The sequence below is a fragment of the Prinia subflava genome, chromosome 8 (genome assembly GCF_021018805.1).
Source record: "Prinia subflava isolate CZ2003 ecotype Zambia chromosome 8, Cam_Psub_1.2, whole genome shotgun sequence".
In the NCBI taxonomy this organism is placed as follows: Eukaryota; Metazoa; Chordata; class Aves; order Passeriformes; family Cisticolidae; genus Prinia; species Prinia subflava.
In genome coordinates this window covers 18,225,934-18,247,849 of record NC_086254.1, presented here as the reverse complement: position 1 = coordinate 18,247,849, position 21,916 = coordinate 18,225,934, and the positions used below count along the sequence as shown (strand labels likewise).

The window sequence follows — 21,916 nt, the reverse complement described above, 5'->3', positions numbered from 1 at the left end:
TCCGGCCCTTGGCCTTTGACCCTGGTGCCACCCCAGGTGCCCCTTCACCTGTGCCCACCTGGCTGAGGCCTGACATGCTCAGTTCATCTCTGGGAGTGCCACCAGCTGCCTCTCCCTGGTTTTGGGGGGCAGGTGAGTGAGACGGGAGGCAATGGAGGGGTCCACGGCTATGAGCAGCCCCCACCACCCCTGTGTGCCACAGCCCCGGGCCCTGGCAGCCCCCCAAAATGTGCCAGGGCAGTCGCCACCTGCCACGGGGGGCTGGGACCAGCAGCGCCCACTCAGCCGAGCCCACACTGGTGGCACCACCGGTGTGTGTCCCCAACCCGCCACAGCGGCCATGGGGAGGCTGCTGTGGCCACTCCTGAAGCCTGGCGATGTCACAGACCAGTTGTGATGTCACAGACTTCTGTGACGTCATCAGGGTGGCCTTGTCACCTCAGCAGCAGCCAGCCCTGCTGGTGGCACAATGGCAGCTCCCTCCAGGCCTGGGCTGGGGTCCCCTGTCCCAGCCCCCCACACTGTCCCCAAAGTACACCTGACCCCAGCAGGGGTCACACACCAGGTGACAAAGGACAAGTCCCCTGTGTTCCCACCCCATGATCATCTGTCCCCAGCCCCACATGGAGTCACAGCTCAGGCAGTTTCCCACTGGGCCATTCCCTGGTGTCATTTTCCTAATTAACAACGTGTGGCTTAAAAAGCACTTGTCAAGTCCCTGTGTGTGACCGTGGGGGACAGGCTGAGGGGACACTCTGGGGACACGGGCAGGGGATATGAGCAGGAATTCGGGTGCCTGGGAGCAGGATCTGGTGGTGAAGCAGCCACACAGAGCCCCAGGAATGGCACAACACCTCCCCATCCACCTCTGGCAGATGAGGGAGTTCCCCAAACCCCCCCGATGCCAGCTCAGCCAGGGCCCCCCTCTCTGCCCTCAGTTTCCCTCCTCCCAAGCTCCCCACACATGACACTGCAGTCACCACTGCGGGGACTTTTAGGGACACGGGGACAGGCAGGGCACCACCCACCCCTCCCCACGCCCAGGGCCCCCTGCCCGCGGCTGGGGCCCGGCTCACCCGGTGGAAGATGCCCAGGGATGGGTCCTAGCAGGGAGGAGCTGCTCCGGGGACCCGGCCCGAAGGCAGCGGGGACAAGGACGGGGACAGGGACAGGGACAGGGCCGGGCTCAGCTCCTGCTCCCGCCGCTCTCCTCCCCTCAGTGACATTCCCGGCGGTGGCTCCGCCGCACGTTAGCGCATCCATCTCTCCCCAGCCTTCACCTCCCAGAAATATTGCAGCGCAGAGCCGGCTCCATCTGGCAGCGGCCCCCGCCTCCCCCCCGCCGCCGCTCGCGGGGAGATGCCGGAGCCGGATCCATCGCTCGGGCCCCGCACGGATCGGCCTCGCTGAGGGGCAGCAGCGACAGGAGCCAGCCGCGATGACCCCCGTGCCCCACCGGGGAGGGGCAGCGTGGCCAGTGCCAGGCGCTGGCCCCACGCTGGGGCTGTGGCTACCGGCTGAGCCCCCAAACTCGCCCCATGCCGGGCCCCCGGAGCCGCAGCGGGCCCAGCTGGCTCCCAGCCGCGTCCCGGCACCACCCAGCACCCGGCTCCCACCGCCGGCTCTGCCAGGGCCACCCTGCTGCCCTGCCCTCGCCGTGTCCCTCGCCGTGGCACGTGTCCCCTGGCACACAGCATGGGGACAGAGCCACCGTGGTCCAGGCAGGGTCTGCATCCGTCGCCTCCCTGCCGGAGGGAGGGAAGGGAGGTGGAGGGTGGATTTTGGAGAGGGAAAGCTTCCTGCCTCAGCCCAGCTCCTCGCTGTGCCTGCCTGGCAATGAGGCCACCAGAGACGTAACGGGGGTGGCCAGGGATCAGAGGTGGCCGTGCTGGGACAGCCGGTCCCTGCACACCAGGACCATCAGTGGGATGGGGAGCAGAGCCTTGGGGCCACTGGGACCATCTCCCCCCTACACCCCAAAAAGGCAACACCCAGCCCTGCCCCTGCTCCCACCCCAAACGGTGCCTGGTCCTGGGTTCACCTCACCCTCACCTGCCCCTGCAGCACGGCACAGCCCCAATTCCCGTGGGGTGGATCCTGCTGTGATCCAGATCCCTGCAGCCCCTTCCCAAAGTCCCCCAAGGACCAGGACGGGGCTGCCCCTGCCCCGCTCTGCCCTGTGCCACCACAGGCCGTGCTGGAAGGGACAGCACAGGGACAGCACCGGGATCCCACCCCTGCCCTCTGTGCGGGCCTGTCCAGGCACAGCCCGGCCAAGGGCCCTCAGCATCGCCCGGCCACGAGGCAGCGCTTTGGGTTTTCATCTCCCCGCTCCCCTTTCATCTCCTCTCCCCGTTTCATGTCTCCACTTTCTTCTCCCTCCAAGCTCTGCGCATGCTGATGAGCCTCACGCCCGGCGCCCACCCTCGCGCTCACCGCTGCTAATGAGGCTGTAATGGGTACACCGGGCCAGGGGCTCGTGGCTCAGCGCTGTCCCCACACGGGCCAGCTCGGCCACTCGCACTGTGGCATCTCCCCGGCCTCAGGCAGGATCAGGGCCCTCACTGATCCCCCACGGGCCATCAGGCTGATGCCAGGAACTGGGCACTGATGGCTTCACTGCCCTGACACCCAGGGTGTGGCCGCCCTCCACGGGCTGGGGGTCCCCTGGCCTGGGGACCGATGGCAGGGGCATGGGGACTTACCCAGAGCTGGCTCTGATGTGCCACAGCCATCAGGTGAGGGTGGGCTCCGGAAGCACTGCGATCCCAGCAGGTCACCCACGGGCAAATGAAGATGGCAGCGACAGAGGGAGCTGAACGGGAAGGGATGCGCAGTGCCAGGAGGATGCCCGGGGAATCGGTGCCCAGCACGGCACCGGCACTGGCAGGGCCGGGGTGGGCCCTGCCTCCCCGCGTGCCGGCCCCAGCCCAGGTGCCATCTGCTCGGCCGCAGCCGTGAGTGACAGTGGCAGGGCTCGTGCCGGGGGGACGCGTGCCACCGGCGGAGCCCCTGTGTCACGTGCCAGCCCCGGCACCTGCACCGGGGGAACGGGCACCGCTGCTGGCCCTGGCAAAGCCCCGGTGGCCAGGCACGGCCAGCCCTTTGTCTGCCTGTGGGCACAGCCACAGCCACCACTGTCACCGTGTCCTGTTGTGGCTGTGCCACCCTCACCCGAGCTGGCATGTGCTGGTGTGTGGCACCCAGCCCCTGCCCGCACTCCTCAAGCCAGGCAGGGCCTGACCCCCCAGGTTTTTGGGGACAGAAGGGATCCAGGGCACGGCTTTGGCCTCAATGGATGCGGCCATGACCAGGGCACCGCGTGATGGGAAGTGGCTTCAGGGGACACCGTGTGCCCGTTTGGGTTCTGTGGCCCAGCTGGTGCCCACCAGAAGGGCAGTGGTGATTTCTGGGTGCACAGACGCAGTGGTGGGGACAGATTTTGGGACCGGAGGGTGACAGAGCACTGAGGAGTTTCCTGACAGACAAAGGCCTTGCTGGCTGCACCGGGCCTCGGCCGCCACCGCCGTGGGATCGGCATCGGCGGAGGCTCAGCCCGCACACGCACCAGGGAGGGTGTGAGTGTGCAAGGGGGTGTGTGTTGGTGTGTGTGTGTGCACAGAGGGTGCCCAAGGCCGTGTGGGGCTGTGCCATGGGGCGGAGGCACGTTGGCGTGGCCATGGGGGTGCCAGCGCGTCCATGTGCCACCCGCACGGGAACACACGGCCCCGCAGCCACCAGCCCTGCCCACGCCACACCTGCAGCCCCCTGCCGGCACCGGCGTGGCCAAACTGGGCACTGCCACCACCTCTGTCGTGCCCGTCCTCAGCCCCCAGCCCGCGCCGGGCCCTCGCCCCCGCAGCCATCGCCGCCCGGCTGCCGGCTGAGGGTGGGGACGGAGCCGCCGCGGCGTTTTGCGGCGAGCCGCAGATGCCAGCTCCCAGCGAGGGTCCCCGTGGCATCTCCCCCCTCACCCCAGCGCACGCCTGTGTCCCCGCCACGCTTGGCCCGGCCGGGATGGCCGCTTTTCCCGCCGGCTCCATTGTTCCTCCCGGCCCCGCCATCGCCTGCATCTCGCCCGGGTCCCATTTTGCAGCGTGTAGGCAGAGCTGGAGATTTGGAAGAGGGTTTTTTTTTTTTCCCCTTTTTTTTTTTTTTTTTTTTTTTTTTTTTTTTTTTAGAGTACAGAGTGACAGATGGCGAGTCCTCCTTCCCCAGAGAGACAAATCTCCCTGAATGCAAGCGCATGTCAATCATTAGCTCTCATGTGATAGCTCTCGCGCATGACGTGCCAACCATATGGCACTGGCAGCAGAGCTGGTACCCCCTTTGCTGGGTAGAGATGCCACTCTCGCCTCCTTTTGGATAGAGGACTGCAGGAGGCTGGAGCACCTCAAGGAGCCGCGTCCCGCTCCCAGAAGATGCTGGGAACAATGAAATAAGAATTCCTGCGGTCCGCCCGAAGGTGAGTTATGTAAGAAGTGGAGGGTTGGGAGGGCAGCGGAGGAAACTTGAATGGAGAAAAGGCAACTTCCATGTTGATTTTGTTTCTCCGCCACGTCTCGCCCTTTTTTCCCCCCATCTTTCGTTCTCCCCCGGCCCTCGGTTCTGCCGCTCCCCGCGGGCCCCGCTGATGGGGTTTTCTCCCCCCGCCAGAACCCCCCCACCCAAGGGGGGTTGTTGGGGTTTCGCCGCCCCCCGGTCCCCCCCCCACAGCCTGGGCACGCCCGGGGCGCCGCGGTCCCGGTGGGACGGAGCGGGCAGCGGCGGCCGAGCGGCATCAACGAAATCAGCGCGGAGGCTCCGCGCCGCCGCCCCGGGGGTGCCCGACCTGGCGGAGCCGCCCCCCCGCTCCCCCGCGGCGCCCCCGGCCCTCGCCCCGGGCGGTGCCCCCCGCCCCGGCCCCGGCCCCGCCGCGCCGCCCGGCCCCGGGGGCGCCCCCGGCAGCGCCGCCGCCCTCGGTGCCTGCGCCCCCCCGGGGGGGCCCCGGCCGCCCCCGCCGCCCCCGCCGCCCCCCGGTTGGTGCCGCCGCATTTTACGGGCCGCGCTCCGGAGGCAGCGGGGAGCCCCGGGGCGAGGAGGGGATGCCGGGCGCGGCTGACCGGGCCGGAGGGGGTACGGGGGGTACCTGGGGATGCGGGGGAGGGGGCGGAGGTCTCGCCTCGACCCCCCGACCCCCTTAAGGCCATGGCGGAGCCGCGACCGGGGCCGCTCCGCGCCCGCGGCAGGGAAAAGTTGGAGGCGTCAAAGAGGGACCGGCGACACCGGGCCCGGCCCTCGGGGCACGGCGCCGGGGACATCGGGCGGGCCGGGGGCGGGGGTGGCGCGGGGGGGTGTGCAGAGGACCGGGAGAGGGGCGCGGGCGGCGGCCGCGGGGACCCCGGCGGTGGGGCTGGGGGCGTCGGGATCGCCGCACCCCGAGAGAGCCCCGGTGGCCCCGGGATCGGGCAGCCGGGGCGGGGGGCAGCGGCGGGCGGCCCCGCGCCCAATTCGTTTTCGCCGGTCCCGGCGGGCGGGAGCGGGGCGGGGAGGGGGGGGCGGGCGGCGGGGCCGCCGGTAACGCCTGGCTCTTTGCCCCCCGCTGCAGCCACCATGTTGACGCGACTTTTCAGCGAGCCCAGCCTGGTCCCCGAAGTCCCGAAATTCCCCGGTTGGGCCGAGGAGTGCGAGGAGGATGCCCGGAGCGAGAAGGAGGAGAGGGCGGGGAAGGGCTGCGCCCTCCCCGAGGAGCCGCCCGAGGGTTCGCTGGGAGAGAGCAAGGAGGAAGGGGAGCTAGGAGGGGACGAGGAGGAGGAGGAGGAGGAGGAGGAAGGCCTGGAGGAGGCGGAGGGCGAGCGGCCCAAGAAGCGCGGCCCCAAGAAGAGGAAGATGACGAAGGCGCGGCTGGAGCGGTCCAAGCTGCGGCGGCAGAAGGCGAACGCCCGGGAGAGGAACCGGATGCACGACCTGAACGCGGCCCTGGACAACCTGCGCAAGGTGGTTCCGTGCTACTCCAAAACGCAAAAACTCTCCAAAATCGAGACCCTCCGCTTGGCCAAGAACTACATCTGGGCTCTCTCCGAGATCCTGCGCTCGGGCAAGCGGCCCGACCTGGTCTCCTACGTGCAGACTCTGTGCAAGGGGCTGTCCCAGCCCACCACCAACCTGGTGGCCGGCTGCCTCCAGCTCAACTCCCGCAACTTCCTGACGGAGCAGGGCCAGGAGGGGGGCCGGTTCCACGGCCCCAACGCCGCCTCCTTCGCCGTGCACCCCTACCCCTACCCCTGCTCGCGGCTGGCCGCGGCGCCCTGCCCGCCCGCCGCCGGCCCCGGGCCGCACGGGCTGAGGACACACGGCTACTGCGCCTCCGCCTACGAGAGCCTCTACGGCAACACCTCGCCCGACTACAACAGCTCGGAGTACGACGGGGGGCTCAGCCCGCCGCTCTGCATCAACGGCAACTTCTCCCTCAAGCAGGACTCTTCATCCCCCGACCACGAGAAAAGCTACCACTACTCTATGCACTACTCGGCGCTGCCCGGCTCCCGGCCCGCCGCACACAACCTGGTCTTCGGGTCGGCGGGGATGCGCGGGGGGGTCCACTCCGAGAACATCTTCCCCTACGACATGCACCTCCCGCACGAGCGGGGCCCCATGTACGAGGAGCTCAACGCCTTCTTCCACAACTGACCCCCCTCCCCCGAGACCCCTCCCCATCGCCGAGGTGGCGGGGAGGGGGGGAGACCCCCCAAACACACACACATCCCCCCTTCCCCAAGCCGCGGCGGCCCCGCGGACCGGCCCCCGGGGCTCCGCCGTGGGCTTTGGTGCAATATGGGGACCCGGCCCCGGCGGCGGGTCCCCGCGCCCCGTGGGGACAAAGTGCTTTTTTGGGAGGATTTTTCCCTTTTCCTTAATTTTTTATTATCGTCGATTTCGTTCTTTGAAAAAAAAATTTTTTTCATTATTTATTGCTGTTTCTTTATTATTTAATGTAATTTATTTAGTTATTTTATTATAATCGCTCTTATCGTCACTGTTACTGTAATAACTATTACAGCTATTATAACTATTATTATTAATTATTATTATTATTATTATTACTATTATTTTACAGGGGGAGACGCCCCGCACGGGTAGACCCCCCCCAACCAGCCCACCGGAGTCCCCCCGGTACCTAGCACGACCCTTTGGGTCGAGCCGCTTCGTTTCATTTTTAATTCGTTTTCATTAAATTTTATATATTTATTTTTTAAAAAATCTTCCCGCCCTCCCACCCTAATTTTGGGCCGTTTCTCCCCTCCCCAGCTCTGACCCCGACCCCCCCGGACCCCCCCGGCATTGGACACCCGCTGCCCCGGCCCGTGGGAGCGAGAGGAGCCCGCGCTGCGGCGCGGAGCGAAACTTTCCGAAGCAATAAAGAGGCGCAGGGAGGAACGAACCCCAATTTCTATCTATGCAAGAGGCCCGGCCCGGCGGACGCTCCGAGATGCACTTTGCTTTGGGGGGGCCCCGGCCCCGCTCCCCGCCCCGGGAGCTCCTCGCAGCGCGTGTGTCAGGACGTTTTTTACCTGTTTTAAAAACTTGAAACGGAAAAAAAAAAAAAAGAAAAAAAAGAAAAAAAGACAAAAAAAAGGCAAAAAAATAATGATAATATTAAAAGAAAAAAAAAGACATCCCCCACCCCGCCACCGCGGAGCCGCCCCGGTTTTCCCGAGCTGGCGGAGCCGGGAGCGCAGCTATGCAAGCGGGGCTCCGGGGGGGCTGGCGGGGCTGCGCCCCCCCCGCGGCGCCCGGCCCGGGGGTCTCCGGCCCGGTTTGCCGCATTCCTTCAGCCGGGAGACGCCGAGAAGCCGATAATGCTTTTTCTTTTTCTTTTTTTTTTTTTTTTTTTTTTTTTTTGGTTGGGTTTTCTTTGATTTTTGGGTTTTTTTTTTGTCGGATCCTGCCCGCACCACCTTCGAGAAACCAGCATTTTTAGAGACCAGGGAGGAGGAGAGGAGGAGGATTTCTGAGAAATGTTTTGAAAACGAAAAAAAAAAAAAAACCCAAAAAAAAGGAAAAATGGGGGGGAAAAAAGGAAAGAAAAAAGTTTTGGGGAAAAAAAAAAACTAAAACGGGGAAAAAAACAAAAAAAAAAAAAGGGAAAAAGAAACAAAAACCCACAAACCGTTGTAGCAAAGGGGACCCGCTGCCCGACACCAGAAGTGCTTTCGTGTTTCCGTTCCGTTTCATTTCGATTAATAAATATTTATGGCCAACGATATGCAAGACCCCCCCGCGCCGGGCGCCGCTCCCGCTCCCCGGTCCCGGTTCCCGGTCCCCGTCCCCGCCGCCCGGACGCTGCTCGGCGGCGGCGGAGCGCGGGCCGCGGGCCCGGGGGGCCCGGCCGTTCTGCATGCACCGGCCCCCTCCCCTCCCTCCCGGGGCCGCCCCCCCGGCCCCGCCGGACGCCCGGTCCCGGCCCCGCCAGGACTCGTCGGCCGTGACGAGCCGCCGCCGGTGCGATCGCGGAGAGGCTGTAATTACCGAGCGTCCTTCGACGGCGATTAATAAATATTCAATGTTGACTCCGCCGCCTTCGCCGCTTTCCTTCCGCCTCGGGGGCACGGGGGGCACCGGGCCGATTCCCCCCCCGCCGCCCCCGGCGGTGCCGCCGCCGTTTCCGCCGCCCGAATGCGCGGCCCGCGGGGCGGCGGCGCTGATATAACGCGGCTCTGCCCCACGGGTGTCCCCCCCGGGACCGGGGAGGCGGTGTCCCCCCTCACCAATAAAGGCTCCGGGATCCGGTGCCGCGGCCCGGCTCGGTGCACCGGCGGTGACACCGCTCCGGTCCCCCGGGAGCCGAGGCTCGGAGCTCGGTGCCCGGGGCTGGCACCGGGCCGCGGGAGGGGCGCGCCGTGGCGGTGCCAGGGCCGGGTTCCTCGGCGGCTGCCCCGGGAAGCCTGGAGGCTCCCGGCGCGGTGCCCGGGGCCGGTGCCGGTTCCCGGTGCTGCTTCCCGAGGCAGCCTCGGCTCGGTGCCCGGTGCCAGTGCCGGTGCCAGCGCCGGTGCCAGTGCCGGTTCCCGGCGCCCGTTGGAGCCCCGCAAGCTCCCGCGCTGGTTCAGGGAGCCCATGGGAGCCCCGCGACCCTCGATGCGGTGCCGGTGCCGGGTGTCCGGTGCCGTTCTCGGTACCCGGTGCCGGTACCGCGGCCCGGTGCCGGTGGAGCCCTGCGAGCGAGGTGCCGGTGCCCGGAGCTGTCCGCTGCGGCGGTGCTGAACGGGCGCCCGGGCCTCCCAACGGCCGCCGGTTCATTTACCGTCCACACCACCGGGGCTCATCGCTCCTCGACGGCCGCCCGCACCGGGCAGTGGTACCGGCACCGGGCTCCCGATCCCGCCGGCCACGCGGGTCGTGGGGGCCGGTTCCCCGCGAGGTCATCGTGCACCGGGGCCACACAGGCCCTGCGGGGACGGAGCCACCGGTTTGCTGCCGGTTTGCTCCCGGTTTCCACCCGGGAGAGGTGTCCGATACCCGCGCCCCGCAGCCCCGCGGCTTTTGGGGATAAACCGGGCCGGTTTAGGGTCGGGCCGTGACTGCAAACTGGGGCCGGATCCGGCCTCGACGTGCTGGGCCCAGTCCCGGAGCCACCGGTGGCGAGGGGCCGGGCCCGGGCCGGGGAGCGGATCCGCCACCGCCCCACGGCCGCTGCAGCGGCCCCGAGCCCCGGCCGGGCCCCGGCACCGCCGCTTCCCCCAAAGCAGCGGATCCTCTTCCGACGGCTCCGGCCCCAACATCCTCCCGGGACTCGTTTCTCCGGGGAAAAAGCCCCGGGAGGACCCGGGGACAGGCGGTGGGGCCGGCCGGAGGCTCCGTGGGGCCGAGGCTGTGGATGCGCGGCCCTTCCGCCGCCATCCGCAACCGGCGGCACCGGGGCCGCGGCCCGGAGCAGCGGCGGCGAGGGGCGGATGCCCCTGCGGGAAGGAGGGGGCTCCGGGGGGCCGGGGGCTGCGGGGGGGCCGCCGACATCTGCTCCCGGGGCCGCCTGTGCCAGGGGTGACGGCCCCGGTGGCGGGGCCGCGGTTTGCGTTCAATTGTCGGGATTTTTGTTTCTCCGCTGCCCGCCCGGCCCCGCCGAAGATGCGGGAACGCGCCCGGCTGCTCCGGCAGGGCCCGGCCCCGCAATGCGGCCCCGCACCCGCTGCACGGCCCCGGTGCGAAGCTCCGGAGAACAGCTCCGGTGCAAAGCTCCGGTGGAAGGTTTTGGTGCACGCTCCCCGGGAACGGTTTCGTTGCAAAGCTCCGGTGCCCGGCTGCGGTCCAAGGCTCCGGTGCCCGGTCCTGGTGCCCGGCTCCGAAACACAGGCGCGGTACAAAGCTCCGGTGCCCGGCCCGGTTCACAGCTCCGGTGCCCGGTCCGGTGCCCAGCCCTCCCGCCCGGCGGCTCCCGGGAGGGGAAGCGGGAGGTCGGGAGCCGCCGCCCCGCTGGGCTCTGCGAGTGTTTCGTGTGACCGCAGGATCAAATTCACCTCGGGAGGCTCGGGGGGGTCTGCGGAGCTGCCGGGACCCCTCGCGGCGGCACCGGGGGCAGCGGAGCTCGGCCAGAACCGAGGGCACGGAGCGGTGGCGGCTCGCCCGGCCGCAGCCCCGCTATTTCAAAGCAGGATGAGATGGGGGTGGGCGTCTTCCCCCCGCCTCACCACCCCCGGTGCCCGCGGTGCCCCCGGTGCCCCTGGCCCGGCCCCTCTCCGGGCCCGGCGGAGCGCGGCGGGGGCGCGGGGCGAGCGCCAGCTCCGGGTCGCCGCTGCCACCGGCGAGTGCCAGCCGGGGGGGGGAGGTGGAGTCATTGCTTCAGTTTAAATTTCATGGCATCTGTTCATTATTATACAGTGCGGATTTTTATATGGACAGCTAAATTAAAGACAGATTTCTGCCAAAATTGCAGATACCATAAAAAACCGGAGGCTCCCGGCGCCCGGCGCTCGCCGCGCTGCGGAGGCGGCCCCGCTCCGGGGGCCGGGGGCCGCCCGGGGGTCGGGAGGGATGTGGGGCACCGGGAAGGATGTGGGGGTCGGGGTGGGGGGGTTGTCCCCATTTTTGCGGAATGGGGAGCCCAGGACGCCGTTCCCACTGCGGGACCGGGGGGTTCCGGTGGTCCCCGGAGCCGCGGCCGGGGCGGGCCGGGCTGGCACAGGTCCCCGCCGCCCCGGGGGCTGCAGAGCCGCCCCCTCCCCCGCCCGGTCTGCCAGGCTCCATCGCAGAGGAGTTAAAACAAGGACATCTGTGCCTGGAATCGCTGCGAAGCTCCGAACCTGCCAGCGCCTGCTGGCACCGGCCGCCGGCGGAGGCGGCTTCTCCGGAATGCGGCACCGCCGTCAGCTCCGCCCGGAGCCCCGGCCCGGCCCCGAGGCCTGCGGGGCCAGGAGGGCCTTGGCCCGGCTGGGCAGTGTCCCCACCTGTGTCTGTCCCCACCGTGTCCCCACAGCCCCGTGGGGGTCGCGTTTTCCCCTCGTGTTTGCCCCTGTCCCCCATCCCCACACTGGGTACGGGGGAGGTGGGAGAGAGCGAGGCGTGAGGAGGGGGCCCTGCACGGCCGGGAGGGGAGAGAGCGGTGGGGGGTGGGTGGTACCCAAGGGAAGGGCAGGGCTGGGGGCACCCGGGGCTCTGTGAGCAGCCCGGGGGCTGCAGCCCCAAGGTTTGTGGGAAGGTGGGAACCTTCAGCCCTTCCTGGGCTTCAAGGGGAGGAAGCAGACAAAACCCACACAGGGGCGGAGGGGGAGGTTGGATCCAGCAGACACCAGGCCAGCTCTGGCTGGGAACACTGGAGAGCAGGTGGTGCCCACCTGAGCACCCCACAGCAGCCCGGCCTCCTTCCCTTCCCTTCCCTTCCCTTCCCTTCCCTTCCCTTCCCTTCCCTTCCCTTCCCTTCCCTTCCCTTCCCTTCCCTTCCCTTCCCTTCCCTTCCCTTCCCTTCCCTTCCCTTCCCTTCCCTTCCCTTCCCTTCCCTTCCCTTCCCTTCCCTTCCCTTCCCTTCCCTTCCCTTCCCTTCCCTTCCCTTCCCTTCCCTTCCCTTCCCTGGCTCCAGCCCATCCCCACAGCCCCTCTGGAGCCCCGGGCTGGGGGTCCCACCCTGTCCCGGCGCCCCCGGGCCGGGGTCCCTCTCCCCCCTCTCCGTGGCAGCCGGTGTCTCATTTCATATGGGAAATGTCCATTTTGTTGCTACTTAAAAGCTGATTTACGGCGGCTGCATCCCAGCCCTGCCTTGGCCTGCGTTCATCCCATAATCTGCCCATTTCTCTTGGCAGCTCTGGCTCGCCTGGGCTCGCCGGAGTCTGTGGCGGGCAGCGGGAGCCCCCGGCCGCTCCCCGCCGCCCCCGAGCCCCGGGCAGTGCTGGATCCATCCTGCCCGGGGCACGTCCCGATGCCCTCGGGACGGCAGCGCCGGACGATGCCTCAGGGATGGAGGGACAAAAACGCCTTTCCTGGGGCTGGAGGGGACACGGGCAGGGCTTGGGGACAGCACATGAGGGGCTTCACCTCAGGCTGGACCCTCCTTCCGTCCACCTGCCCTCCAGGGTGGGGAAATGGGATCCACCAGGACCTGGCAGGACAGGCAGGGTGGGCACACCTGGGCACGGTGGGCACACCTGGGCAGGGTGAGCACACCTGGGCACGACGGCAGCAGCAGGGCCTGAGCTGAGGTCCTGCCACCGGTGATAAGCAATCCCGACCATCCCAACCCCCCCGCACACTCCTAATTAAATTTTACCCGACTATAAATCTTTTTTTGTTAAATGTAATTGAAAAAACACACCTTTGGAATCATCGCATTAACCCGGCGTGGTGTTATCACAGTGATTAAAGCCTTGCCCAAGTTAGCGCCGGGCAGGGCGGGCAGGATTGCGCCGTAATCCCGGGAAAACAAACAACTTCTGAGCAAAACTAATTACATTTAGAGCAGCTGTGATAATAATCCTAATTCAACCCCATTCGGTGCCTAAAATCCGGCGATCCGGCAGCGAAAGCCGCGGCCGGGAGGGCGGCTGTGGCCCGGCTCTGCCCTCCAGGCTGTCCTTTCAAGAGGTGACAAACCCGGGGGTCTCTGGGGGACCCATCACACGACCCCTCGGGGCCGGGGTCTGCGGGGGCGTCCCGCCCTCTGCCGCCAAACCCGCGCTGCCCCTCACCCCGCCTGACCCCGGCGCCCCTGGGGCGCGGCTCTGCCCCGGTGCCCGGGCGGTGGCACCGTGCCCGAGCCCCCCCGCCGTCCCCGGGGATCGGGCGGCCGCAGCTGGCGCACGGAGCCGTAATGGCCACGGCTGGGCTGGCACGGCGGCCCCGCGCCTGCGGGCACACGGGCAGGAGCAGCTTGCGCTCCGTTTGTCCTTGACGAGTCCCCGCTGCCACCCCGCCACAAAGACCCCCGCGCCACCGCCGAGACCCCCGGCCCGGCACGCGTGGGGCGCCGCCACCAGTGCCGCGACCCGGCTCTGGTTGGAGACAAACGCGCTGTTGGCATCTGCGGGGGTGGCACGGCGCTGGCACCGCCACCACCGCGGTCACTGTCACCACCAGCCCCAGGGATGCCACCACCGGTGACATTCCCACCCCGGCCGCTACCTTGGGGAACGTTCTCTACAAAAACCCACACTGGAGCTTCCCTCTCTCTCTCTCTCCCTCTTTTTTTTTTCCCTTTATTTTTTTATTAAAGTTGCCAAAAATTTGTGTTAGCTAATGGCTTCTTAATTCCGCCGAAACCGAGGGAAGGAAAATGATGCCATTCATCTTGTATTGGTTTGAAATCACGTCTGACAACTAATCGATCATACTGTGGGACATTAACTCCTTTGGATGGGGGCCCAAGCGCTCTCGCAGCTCCTCTCGCTCCCGCGCTGGATCCATTTAACTACTTTACTGCTGGTATTTTGGCACGTGGCTCCGCGGGCTGGTTCCTCTCCGGTTGGTGCCGCTGAATTATTTGCCTTTCTCCGGGTACAGCTGGCACGGCGCTCCCGCAGCTTCCCCCGCCCCTCCGCCGGCGCCCTTCACCCGACCTTGGCCCCGCCGCCCCCCACCCCTCCCGGGGGGGTCCGCACCCCCCTCATTTTCCGTGGATTCCCCTCATTTTGGGCATGGCCGGGATTTATTTTGGATTTTTTTTTCTCCAGGTGTGAGCAGCCAGGGATGCCCGTGGGGTCCTGGGGGTACAATGGGGGGGTGGCTTTGTCCCCCGGCCATGTGGTGACCCCAGGTGACCCGTGCCTCAGTTTCCCCGTTTCTCCACGGAGATGTCCCCCAGTGTGGTCACGGGGACAGAGAGGTTGTGGGGACAGGCTGGTGGCATCTGGCATTCATGAGTAAACATGGGGTGCCCCCATCCCTGACGCCCCCCCCTGTGCCAGCTGGTGACCCACCCTCGGCCACCACGATGTCCCAGGAGCCCGGTGACACCAGGGAGGTGTGCGGGGACAGGGGTGGTGGCGCTGGGCTGTGTCCCCCCGTGAGTGGGGACCCCGAGGAACCCCCACCCCCAGGACAGGAGGGGTTGGATCCTGCCCCATCCATCCAGTGCCATGAGGGGTGGAATTGTGATGAGGAAGGACCTGGAAGGACAACGGGGACCCCAAGGTGACCCAGAGGGACTCAGGGCACCCCAAGGACCCCCAGGCACAGCTCGGGCAGGGTTTATATACCCAGGGTGGGCGGGACCAAATCCAGGGAAGGCCGTGATTGGTCAGCAGCACCGGCCCTGGCAGGGGATTGGCTGAGGCCTGTGCCCATCCCAGGTGTCCGGGTGGTCCTTGGTGGTCCCCCGGTGATGGGGGACACAGGGGTGTCCCGGGGACCCCCTCCTTGTCCCGGCCCTGTCCCAGGGGACATCCCTGACCCCAGAGTCACAGCCCCATATCCCCCTCCAGGCCCTGGGTGCCACCAAGGGGTCACAGACAGGTCTGTCCCCTCTCTAGGGGGCAACATCGGGACAGAGTCCCCTCACTGATGGCTCCTGTCCGAGGAAAGCCACCATGTCTGTCTGTCTGTCAGTCAGGTCCAGCCCTGCATGCCGGTCTGTCCAGTCACACTCCTCCCACCCAGCCACCTTTCTGTCTGTCCCCCTCCTGTTTGTCACCTGTCCATTCATCTGTCCATCCTGTGTGTCCGTCCATCTGTCCATCCATCCATCCATCCATCCATCCATCCATCCATCCATCCATCCATCCATCCATCCATCCATTCATCCGTCTGTCCATCCATCTATCCATCCATCCATCCATCCATCCCTCCATCCATCCCTCCATCCATCCATCCATCCATCCATCCATCCATCCATCCATCCATCCGTCCATCCATCCATCCATCCATCCATCCATCCATCCATCCATCCCTCCATCCATCCATCCATCCACCATCCCTCCATCCATCCATCCATCCATCCATCCATCCATCCATCCATCCATCCCTCCCCACCTCTGTGCTCTATGGTGACACCTCTGTGTGCACATCCATGGGTGGGTGGGGCCAAGCAGGGTGTGGCACCTGTGGGTGGGGCCAAGCAGGGTGTGGCAGGGAGGGGAGGAGCCAGCAGGGAGGGACAGTGGGGTCTCCTTAGGGGCAGGATTTCCTTGATGCCTCCATCACCCTTGTCACTCTCTTCTTCTTCTTCATCCCCATCACCCTCATCATCCTCACCGTCCCCTTCATCCCATTACCCCTGTCCTTCCCATCATCCCTTTCATCACCTTCATCCCTGTGACCTTCATCATCTGCTTCATCCCTCATCATCCCCTTCATCCTCATCACCTTCATCACCTCTGTCATCATCTTCAGCCCTATCACCCCATCACAGCCTTCATCCCCACCATCACCTTCATCTTCATCCTCACCTTCAACCCCATCTTCCCCATCACCACCTTCATCTCCATCATCTCCATCTTGCTCTTCATCCCCATTCCCTCCACCACCCCCATCACCCCCATCATCCTCATCATCTTCATCATCCTCATCACCCCCTTCACCCCATAATCCCCATTTTCCCCACAACCCCCAACATCTTCATTACCCCCTTCATCCTCATCACCCCATCAGTTCCATCATCCCCTTCATCCCCATCCTCATCATCATCCCAATCATTCCCTTCACTCCATCACTGCAATCATTCCCTTCACCCCATCATTCCCGTTATTCCCTTCATCTCCATTCCCCCTTCACTTTCACCATTCCCTTCATCCTCATCACTCCCATCATTCCAATTATCCCTGTCATCCCCATCACCTCCTTCACCTCATCACTCCCATCATCCTCATCCTCCTCGTTCCCCCCTCACTTCCTCCATTCCCTTCATCCTCTTCACTGCCATCACTCCCATCACCCCAATCATCCCTGCCGTCCCCATCATCCCCATCCTCCTCCTCACCTCCACCATCCTCATCCTCCTTGTTAGCCCCTCACTTCCTCCATTCCCTTCATCCTCTTCACTGCCATCACTCCCATCACCCCAATCATCCCTGTCACCCCCATCATCCCCTTCAACCCATCACTCCCATCATCCTCATCCTCCTTGTTCTCCCCTCACTTCCACCATTCCCTTCATCCTCTTCACTCCCATCATCCCCATCACCCCAATCATCCCTGCCATCCCCATCATCCTCTTCACTGCCATCACTCCCATCACCCCAATCATCCCTGCCATCCCCACCATCCCCATCCTCCTCCTCACCTCCATCATCCCCATCCTCCTCCTCACCTCCACCATCCCCATCCTCCTCCTCACCTCCACCATCCCCTCCATCCCCGTCCTCCCCACCACCCCAACCGCCCCTGCCATCCCCTTCACCCCCACCCTCCCCACGGCCCCGCCACCCTCCTCACCCTCCCTCCTCCACTCTCCCCCGATGAAGACGCAGACCCCGAGCGTATGTCAGGAATCAGTGCCTGTCGCAGGCGCCTAATCTGTTTTTCTAAGCCGCCCACGAGCAGCACGTTTGCCGAATTAGGCCGACAGCTGCTACGGGTCCTTCTCCCCCTCCGCGCCCGCTCCGCGCCGCCTGCCGCAGATGCCGGGGCCGGGAGCGGCGGGTACCGGCGCGGCGCCGTGGCCTCGCGCCTCCCGCCGCTCGCTGCCGCCACGCGGACCCCGCCACACGAGGCGCGGACCCTCCCCGGGACACGGACCCCACCCACCACCCGTCCCCCGGGAGCGCACACGCGTGTGCATCCACCTCTTTTCCCTGTTTTTTTTATTTTTTTCCCCCCCTTTTTTTTTTTTTTTTTGGATAGCAGTAGAATGCAATATGCAAATGAGATGGTTATTACCGCAATGTTCGTCAAGCTGAGCTGAGAAGACATTAATAGCCTGATGAATATGCATGTGAATTTGTTAATTAAGTTAATTATTCTGCTGAAAATGCATTCGTCTTCCAAGGACATTTTCCCAATGATTTTTACATGCTTCAGTCATTAGTCATGCTGTATTTTATCAGGGAAATGAGTTTGCTTAAGTTGCAAAAAAAAAAAAAACAAAACCAACAAAAAACAGGAAAAGGGGCGAAAGAAAGCAGGAAAACAGGAAAAAAAAAGGGGAAACAAAAGAGGAACAACAAAAAAATGGAAAAAAGGAAAAGGAGGAAAAAACGGAAAACAAAGCGAGAGCAGGGCAGGAACTGCAGCTCTGGGGGAAACTTAGGGAAGGAGCAGGGCTGCAGGTGGGTGCAGGTGGGTGCAGGTGGGTGCAGGTGGGTGCATCCCCCCACCACCCCCCTTCTTCTCCTCTGATGACAAACTTTTTTTTTCTTTTCTCTTTTTTTTTTCCAGTGCCAAATTTCCAACACATTAATTAATTGTTGTAGCCAATTAACTGTAGTTGTGCAAATGAGTTTAGCACTAATTACCATGCAGTGCCTGTAATCACATAAAAAACTTGCTGAGAGGTGGAGGGAGCGCAGGGGGGGGAGCGGGCGCCGTGGCGGGGGGGACACGGCGGGGGGACACGGCGGGGTCCCGGCTCCCGGTGGCCCCCGGTGTCGCGGTGCTTGGCTGCGGGCAGGTGACAGCGACACCGGTGTCGCCAGGGCTGGCCGGGGACACGGAGGGAGTGGCCGCGGTCGGGATCACACTGGGGCAGGTGGCAGCTCCGGGGCCGTGCCGGGCCGGGCCGTGCCACGCCAGGGCAGCAGGAAGGAGGAGGACGCAGAGCGGTGAGAGCCCCATCCTGCCCCTCAGTGCCCGGCATCTCCCCAGGCCGCGTCCCCTCTGCACAGCCGGTGACATTCTGGGACACGTGGGGACAATCTCGTCCCCCTGACCGGGGCTGGGCTGGCCCAGGGACCCCGGCGCTGGGCTGGCACGGCCCGGCCGGGACGGGGGGTAGCCGGGGCCGTGTCCTCTCCAGCAGCCGGGCTGGCAGCCGGCGGGCACCGCGGCCGGGCTGGCTCCCTGCCCGGCCGGAGGATTAGCCGTGCCATGGATACGGACTCCGCAGGGAACGCGGTGCTGCAGGCCTGGGGCTTCGGTGGCACGGCGCGGCACGGCACGGTGGCATGACACGGTACGGCACGGCTCAGCCTGGCATCGCCCGGTGTGGCACCGCCCGTGGTGGCTTTGCCTGTCCCAGCCCGGCCGTGCCCGTCCCGGGGGGCTCCCGCAGCCTCCCCCGCCGCCCCCCGCCCGGGAGGCAGAGAGTTAACGCGGGACCCGCCGCGCTATAAATTTTGCATCGTGCGGGGCTGGGGGGAGCTGGGCGGGAGCCAGGGGCGTCTCTAGGTAACAATAAACACCCGGGCAGGAGCAGCTGGTGCCCCGACCGCCTCTGCATCACAATGCCGGAATCACGCTAATCAAACCTCCCGCACCGCGCCCGCACCGCGCCCGCACCGCCCGGGCACCGCGAGGGGCCGGGCACGGGCAGGGCAGGGCCGTGGTGAGGGCCTGGCTGTGCTGGGGGGCCGGCCATGGTGAGGGTTTGACTGGTGAGGATGTGGGCACAGAGAGGGTTTGGCCATGGCGAGGGTCCGGCTGTGGTGAGGATCTGGCCATGGTGAGGGTCTGGCCATGGTGAGGGTCTGGCCATGGTCAGGGTCCAGCTGTGGTGAGGGTGTGGCCATCGTCAGGGTCTGGCCATGGTGAGGGTTTGACTGGTGAGGATGTGGGCATGGGGAGGATCTGGCCATGGTGAGAGGCCAGCTATGGTGAGGGTTCGACTGGTGAGGATGTGGGCACGGGCAGGGTCCGGCCATGGCAAGGGTCCGGCCATGGTGAGGATCCGGCCATGGTGAGGGTCTGGCCATGGTGAGAGTCCAGCCATGGTCAGGGTCCAGCTGTGGTGAAGGTCTGGCCATGGTGAGGGTCTGGCCATGGTCAGGGTCCAGCTGTGGTGAAGGTCTGGCCATGGTGAGGGTTTGACCGGTGAGGATGTGGGCACGGGGAGGGTTTGGCCATGGTGAGGGTCTGGCCATGGTGAGGGTCCAGCCATAGTCAGGGTCTGGCCATGGTCAGGGTCTGGCTGTGGTGAGAGTCCAGCTGTGGTGAGGGTTTGGCCATGGTGAGGGGCCAGCTATGGCAAGGGTCTGGCCAGGGCAAGGATCTGGCCGTGGTGAGGATCTGGCCATGGTGAAGGTCCAGCTGTGGTGAAGGTCTGGCTGTGCTGAGGGTCCAGCCATGGTGGGGGTCTGACCATGGTGGGGGTCTGGCCATGGTCAGGGTCCAGCCATGGTCAGGGTCTGGCTGTAGCGAGGGTCCAGCCATGCCGAGGGCCACCGCCGGGGCTCAGATGCCACCACCACCCAGCAGGGGAAGGGCCGGGGCACAGGCCCTGCCCGCTCCCTGCAGAGCACCCAGGGGTGCCAGACACGATGGGTCTGACCCCTCTAGCCATGGCCACTGTCACCGGGCACAGGGCCGGGCTCTGGTGACACCACACTGCCCTGGAAAACACCAAGGCCACCATGTGCCACCACTACCCTGACACCACGGTGGCATTGTGGCTGGTTGCCCCAGGGCCATGGCACAGCCAGGCTAGGACCCCCAGCATCCTCCTGTCCCCCTCATGTGGCTTCAAGGGCCTGGAGTTTGACCAGCACCTTTCCACCTCCCGTGTGCCAGGAGCTGGGGTCTATGGGGGCTGTGCCCCCTTGTGAGGTTTCCCCCATTTCCCTGGGCAGGCTGGGGGTGCACGGGGCCATGGGGACAGCGGTGGCTGAGGGGGTTTTGTGGCAGTGGTGGCCAAGGAACTGTGGTGGCCACGGTGGCTGAGGGGCTGTGGTGGTAGCAGCAGTGGCCAAGGGGTTGTGGTGGCCCTGGTGGCCGGGGGGTGTGGTGGCAGCGGTGGCCGGGGGGTGTGGTGGCAGCAGCAGTGTCCAAGGGGGGGTGGTGGCAGTGGTGGCCGGGGGGGGTCTCCTGGCCGCGGTGGCCGGGGTGTTTGGTGGCCCTGGTGGCCCTGGTGGCCGGGGGCGTGGTGGCAGCGGTGGCCGCCGTCCCCGCTGGCTGCCGCCTGCATTCCAGCGCAGGAGGCAGCTGTGCCACCCCCCAGTGCCGCTAAATATTAATGCTGCCCTACATCGCGACACCTGCCACGGGCGGGCCCCGCTGGCCCTGGCGGGGGCGGGCAGCTGCCCCGGCCGGGACCCCCGGGGCTGTGCCAGAAGGTGGCGGGGACACGCCAGACCCAGCTGTGTTCCCTCCCCAGAGTCAGGCGGGAGGGACAAAACAACGATGGGGACACGGGGAGCACCCGGAGCACTCGCTATGGTGTGGGGGGCAGAGGGGTTGGGACCCCCCCAGATGCCCCCGGTGACCCAGGGATCCTCCCAAGAGCAGATCTGGGGCAGGATTTGGTGGCAGAAGCGGCTCTGCCTGCGCCACCACCAGCGCCAGGCCGGCTGGGGACGCGCCGCTCGTCACACGAGTGCCAGGCGGCAGCGGGGGGTGGCCCCGGCGCCCGCCTTGAGCCCCAGCCAAAAGTCCAGAGCCGAAAAGTAGGGGGTGATTGATGGCAGCGTTTGGCGCGTAAGGGCACCCGGCGGCCCAATCCTCCCGCGGCCCCAATTCCTCCCCTGCCCCTATTCAGAGATCGTGTTGTCTCATGTTGGTCCCAGAGGCGCCATTAATTAAAAATACATCCAATTAAATGGCAGGTGAAAGCGTGCAGGCACGGTCCCCCCCGCGCCTCGGCTCAGCTGCGCCCGTGGCAGCGGGGAGGGCCCTGTGCCCGCCCGGGGTGCGGTGCCAGCTCCTGTCCCCGCTGCCACCGCGGGCACGCCACGCCGGGGCCCTGTCCCCATCCGCGGGGGTCGCTGGGGTGGGGACACCCCGCCTGTCCCCCTCCCACGAGCCGGACATGTGGTGGCAGCGAGGGGAATGTCCCCAAAATCGGTGGCACGGCGCGGGAGCGCTGGCACTGCCACCGCCCCGGCGCGGGGACGGGGACACCGGGCGGCCCCGGGAGGTGGCACCGGGGGGCACCGGGGAAGCCCCCGGGCCGCGGCGGCTCCGCGCTCCCGCTAATTGGAGGCGCTAATGGCGGGCGCTGCCCGCTCCGGGGGCTGGCAGGAGGCACCAGCTGTGCCACCGCCCGCGCCGCGTTTTAATCAAGCTGCCAGCGCGGGGGGACGGGGCCAGGTGGCCCCGTGGCACAGGGACTGTGCCACCCCCTGCCATCCCCCCCAGACCCTGTCCAAGGAATCCGCACCTCATCCACGCCAATGCCACCCAAAACCCACCCGTGCCCTCAAAATGCGGCATCGTGATGCCAAGGGGTGGGAAATGCGGGATGCCCGGGGTGGGAAATGCGGGATGCCCGGGGTGGGAAACACCGGGGGTCTCACAGCCCCATCCTCCCCCCCAAACCCAACCCCAACACCTCCTCCATCCCCCACCCCGCGGCCCTCCGACACCTCCAAGGGGTTTTGGGGCGGTTTTATCCTTCTCAATCCTTTTCTTCTTTCCCCCTTTCCAAACGCCAGGA

General features: G+C 65.9%; 1 protein-coding gene across 1 annotated transcript; it reads left to right on the top strand.

The window, feature by feature from the left end:
• Positions 1–5,592: 5,592 nt before the first annotated feature.
• On the top strand, positions 5,593–6,695 carry NEUROD2 (neuronal differentiation 2). The gene has a single exon (XM_063404972.1). The coding sequence runs from the start codon at positions 5,593–5,595 to the stop codon at positions 6,667–6,669; it is 1,077 nt and encodes a 358-aa protein (XP_063261042.1). The 3' UTR covers positions 6,670–6,695.
• Positions 6,696–21,916: the final 15,221 nt, after the last annotated feature.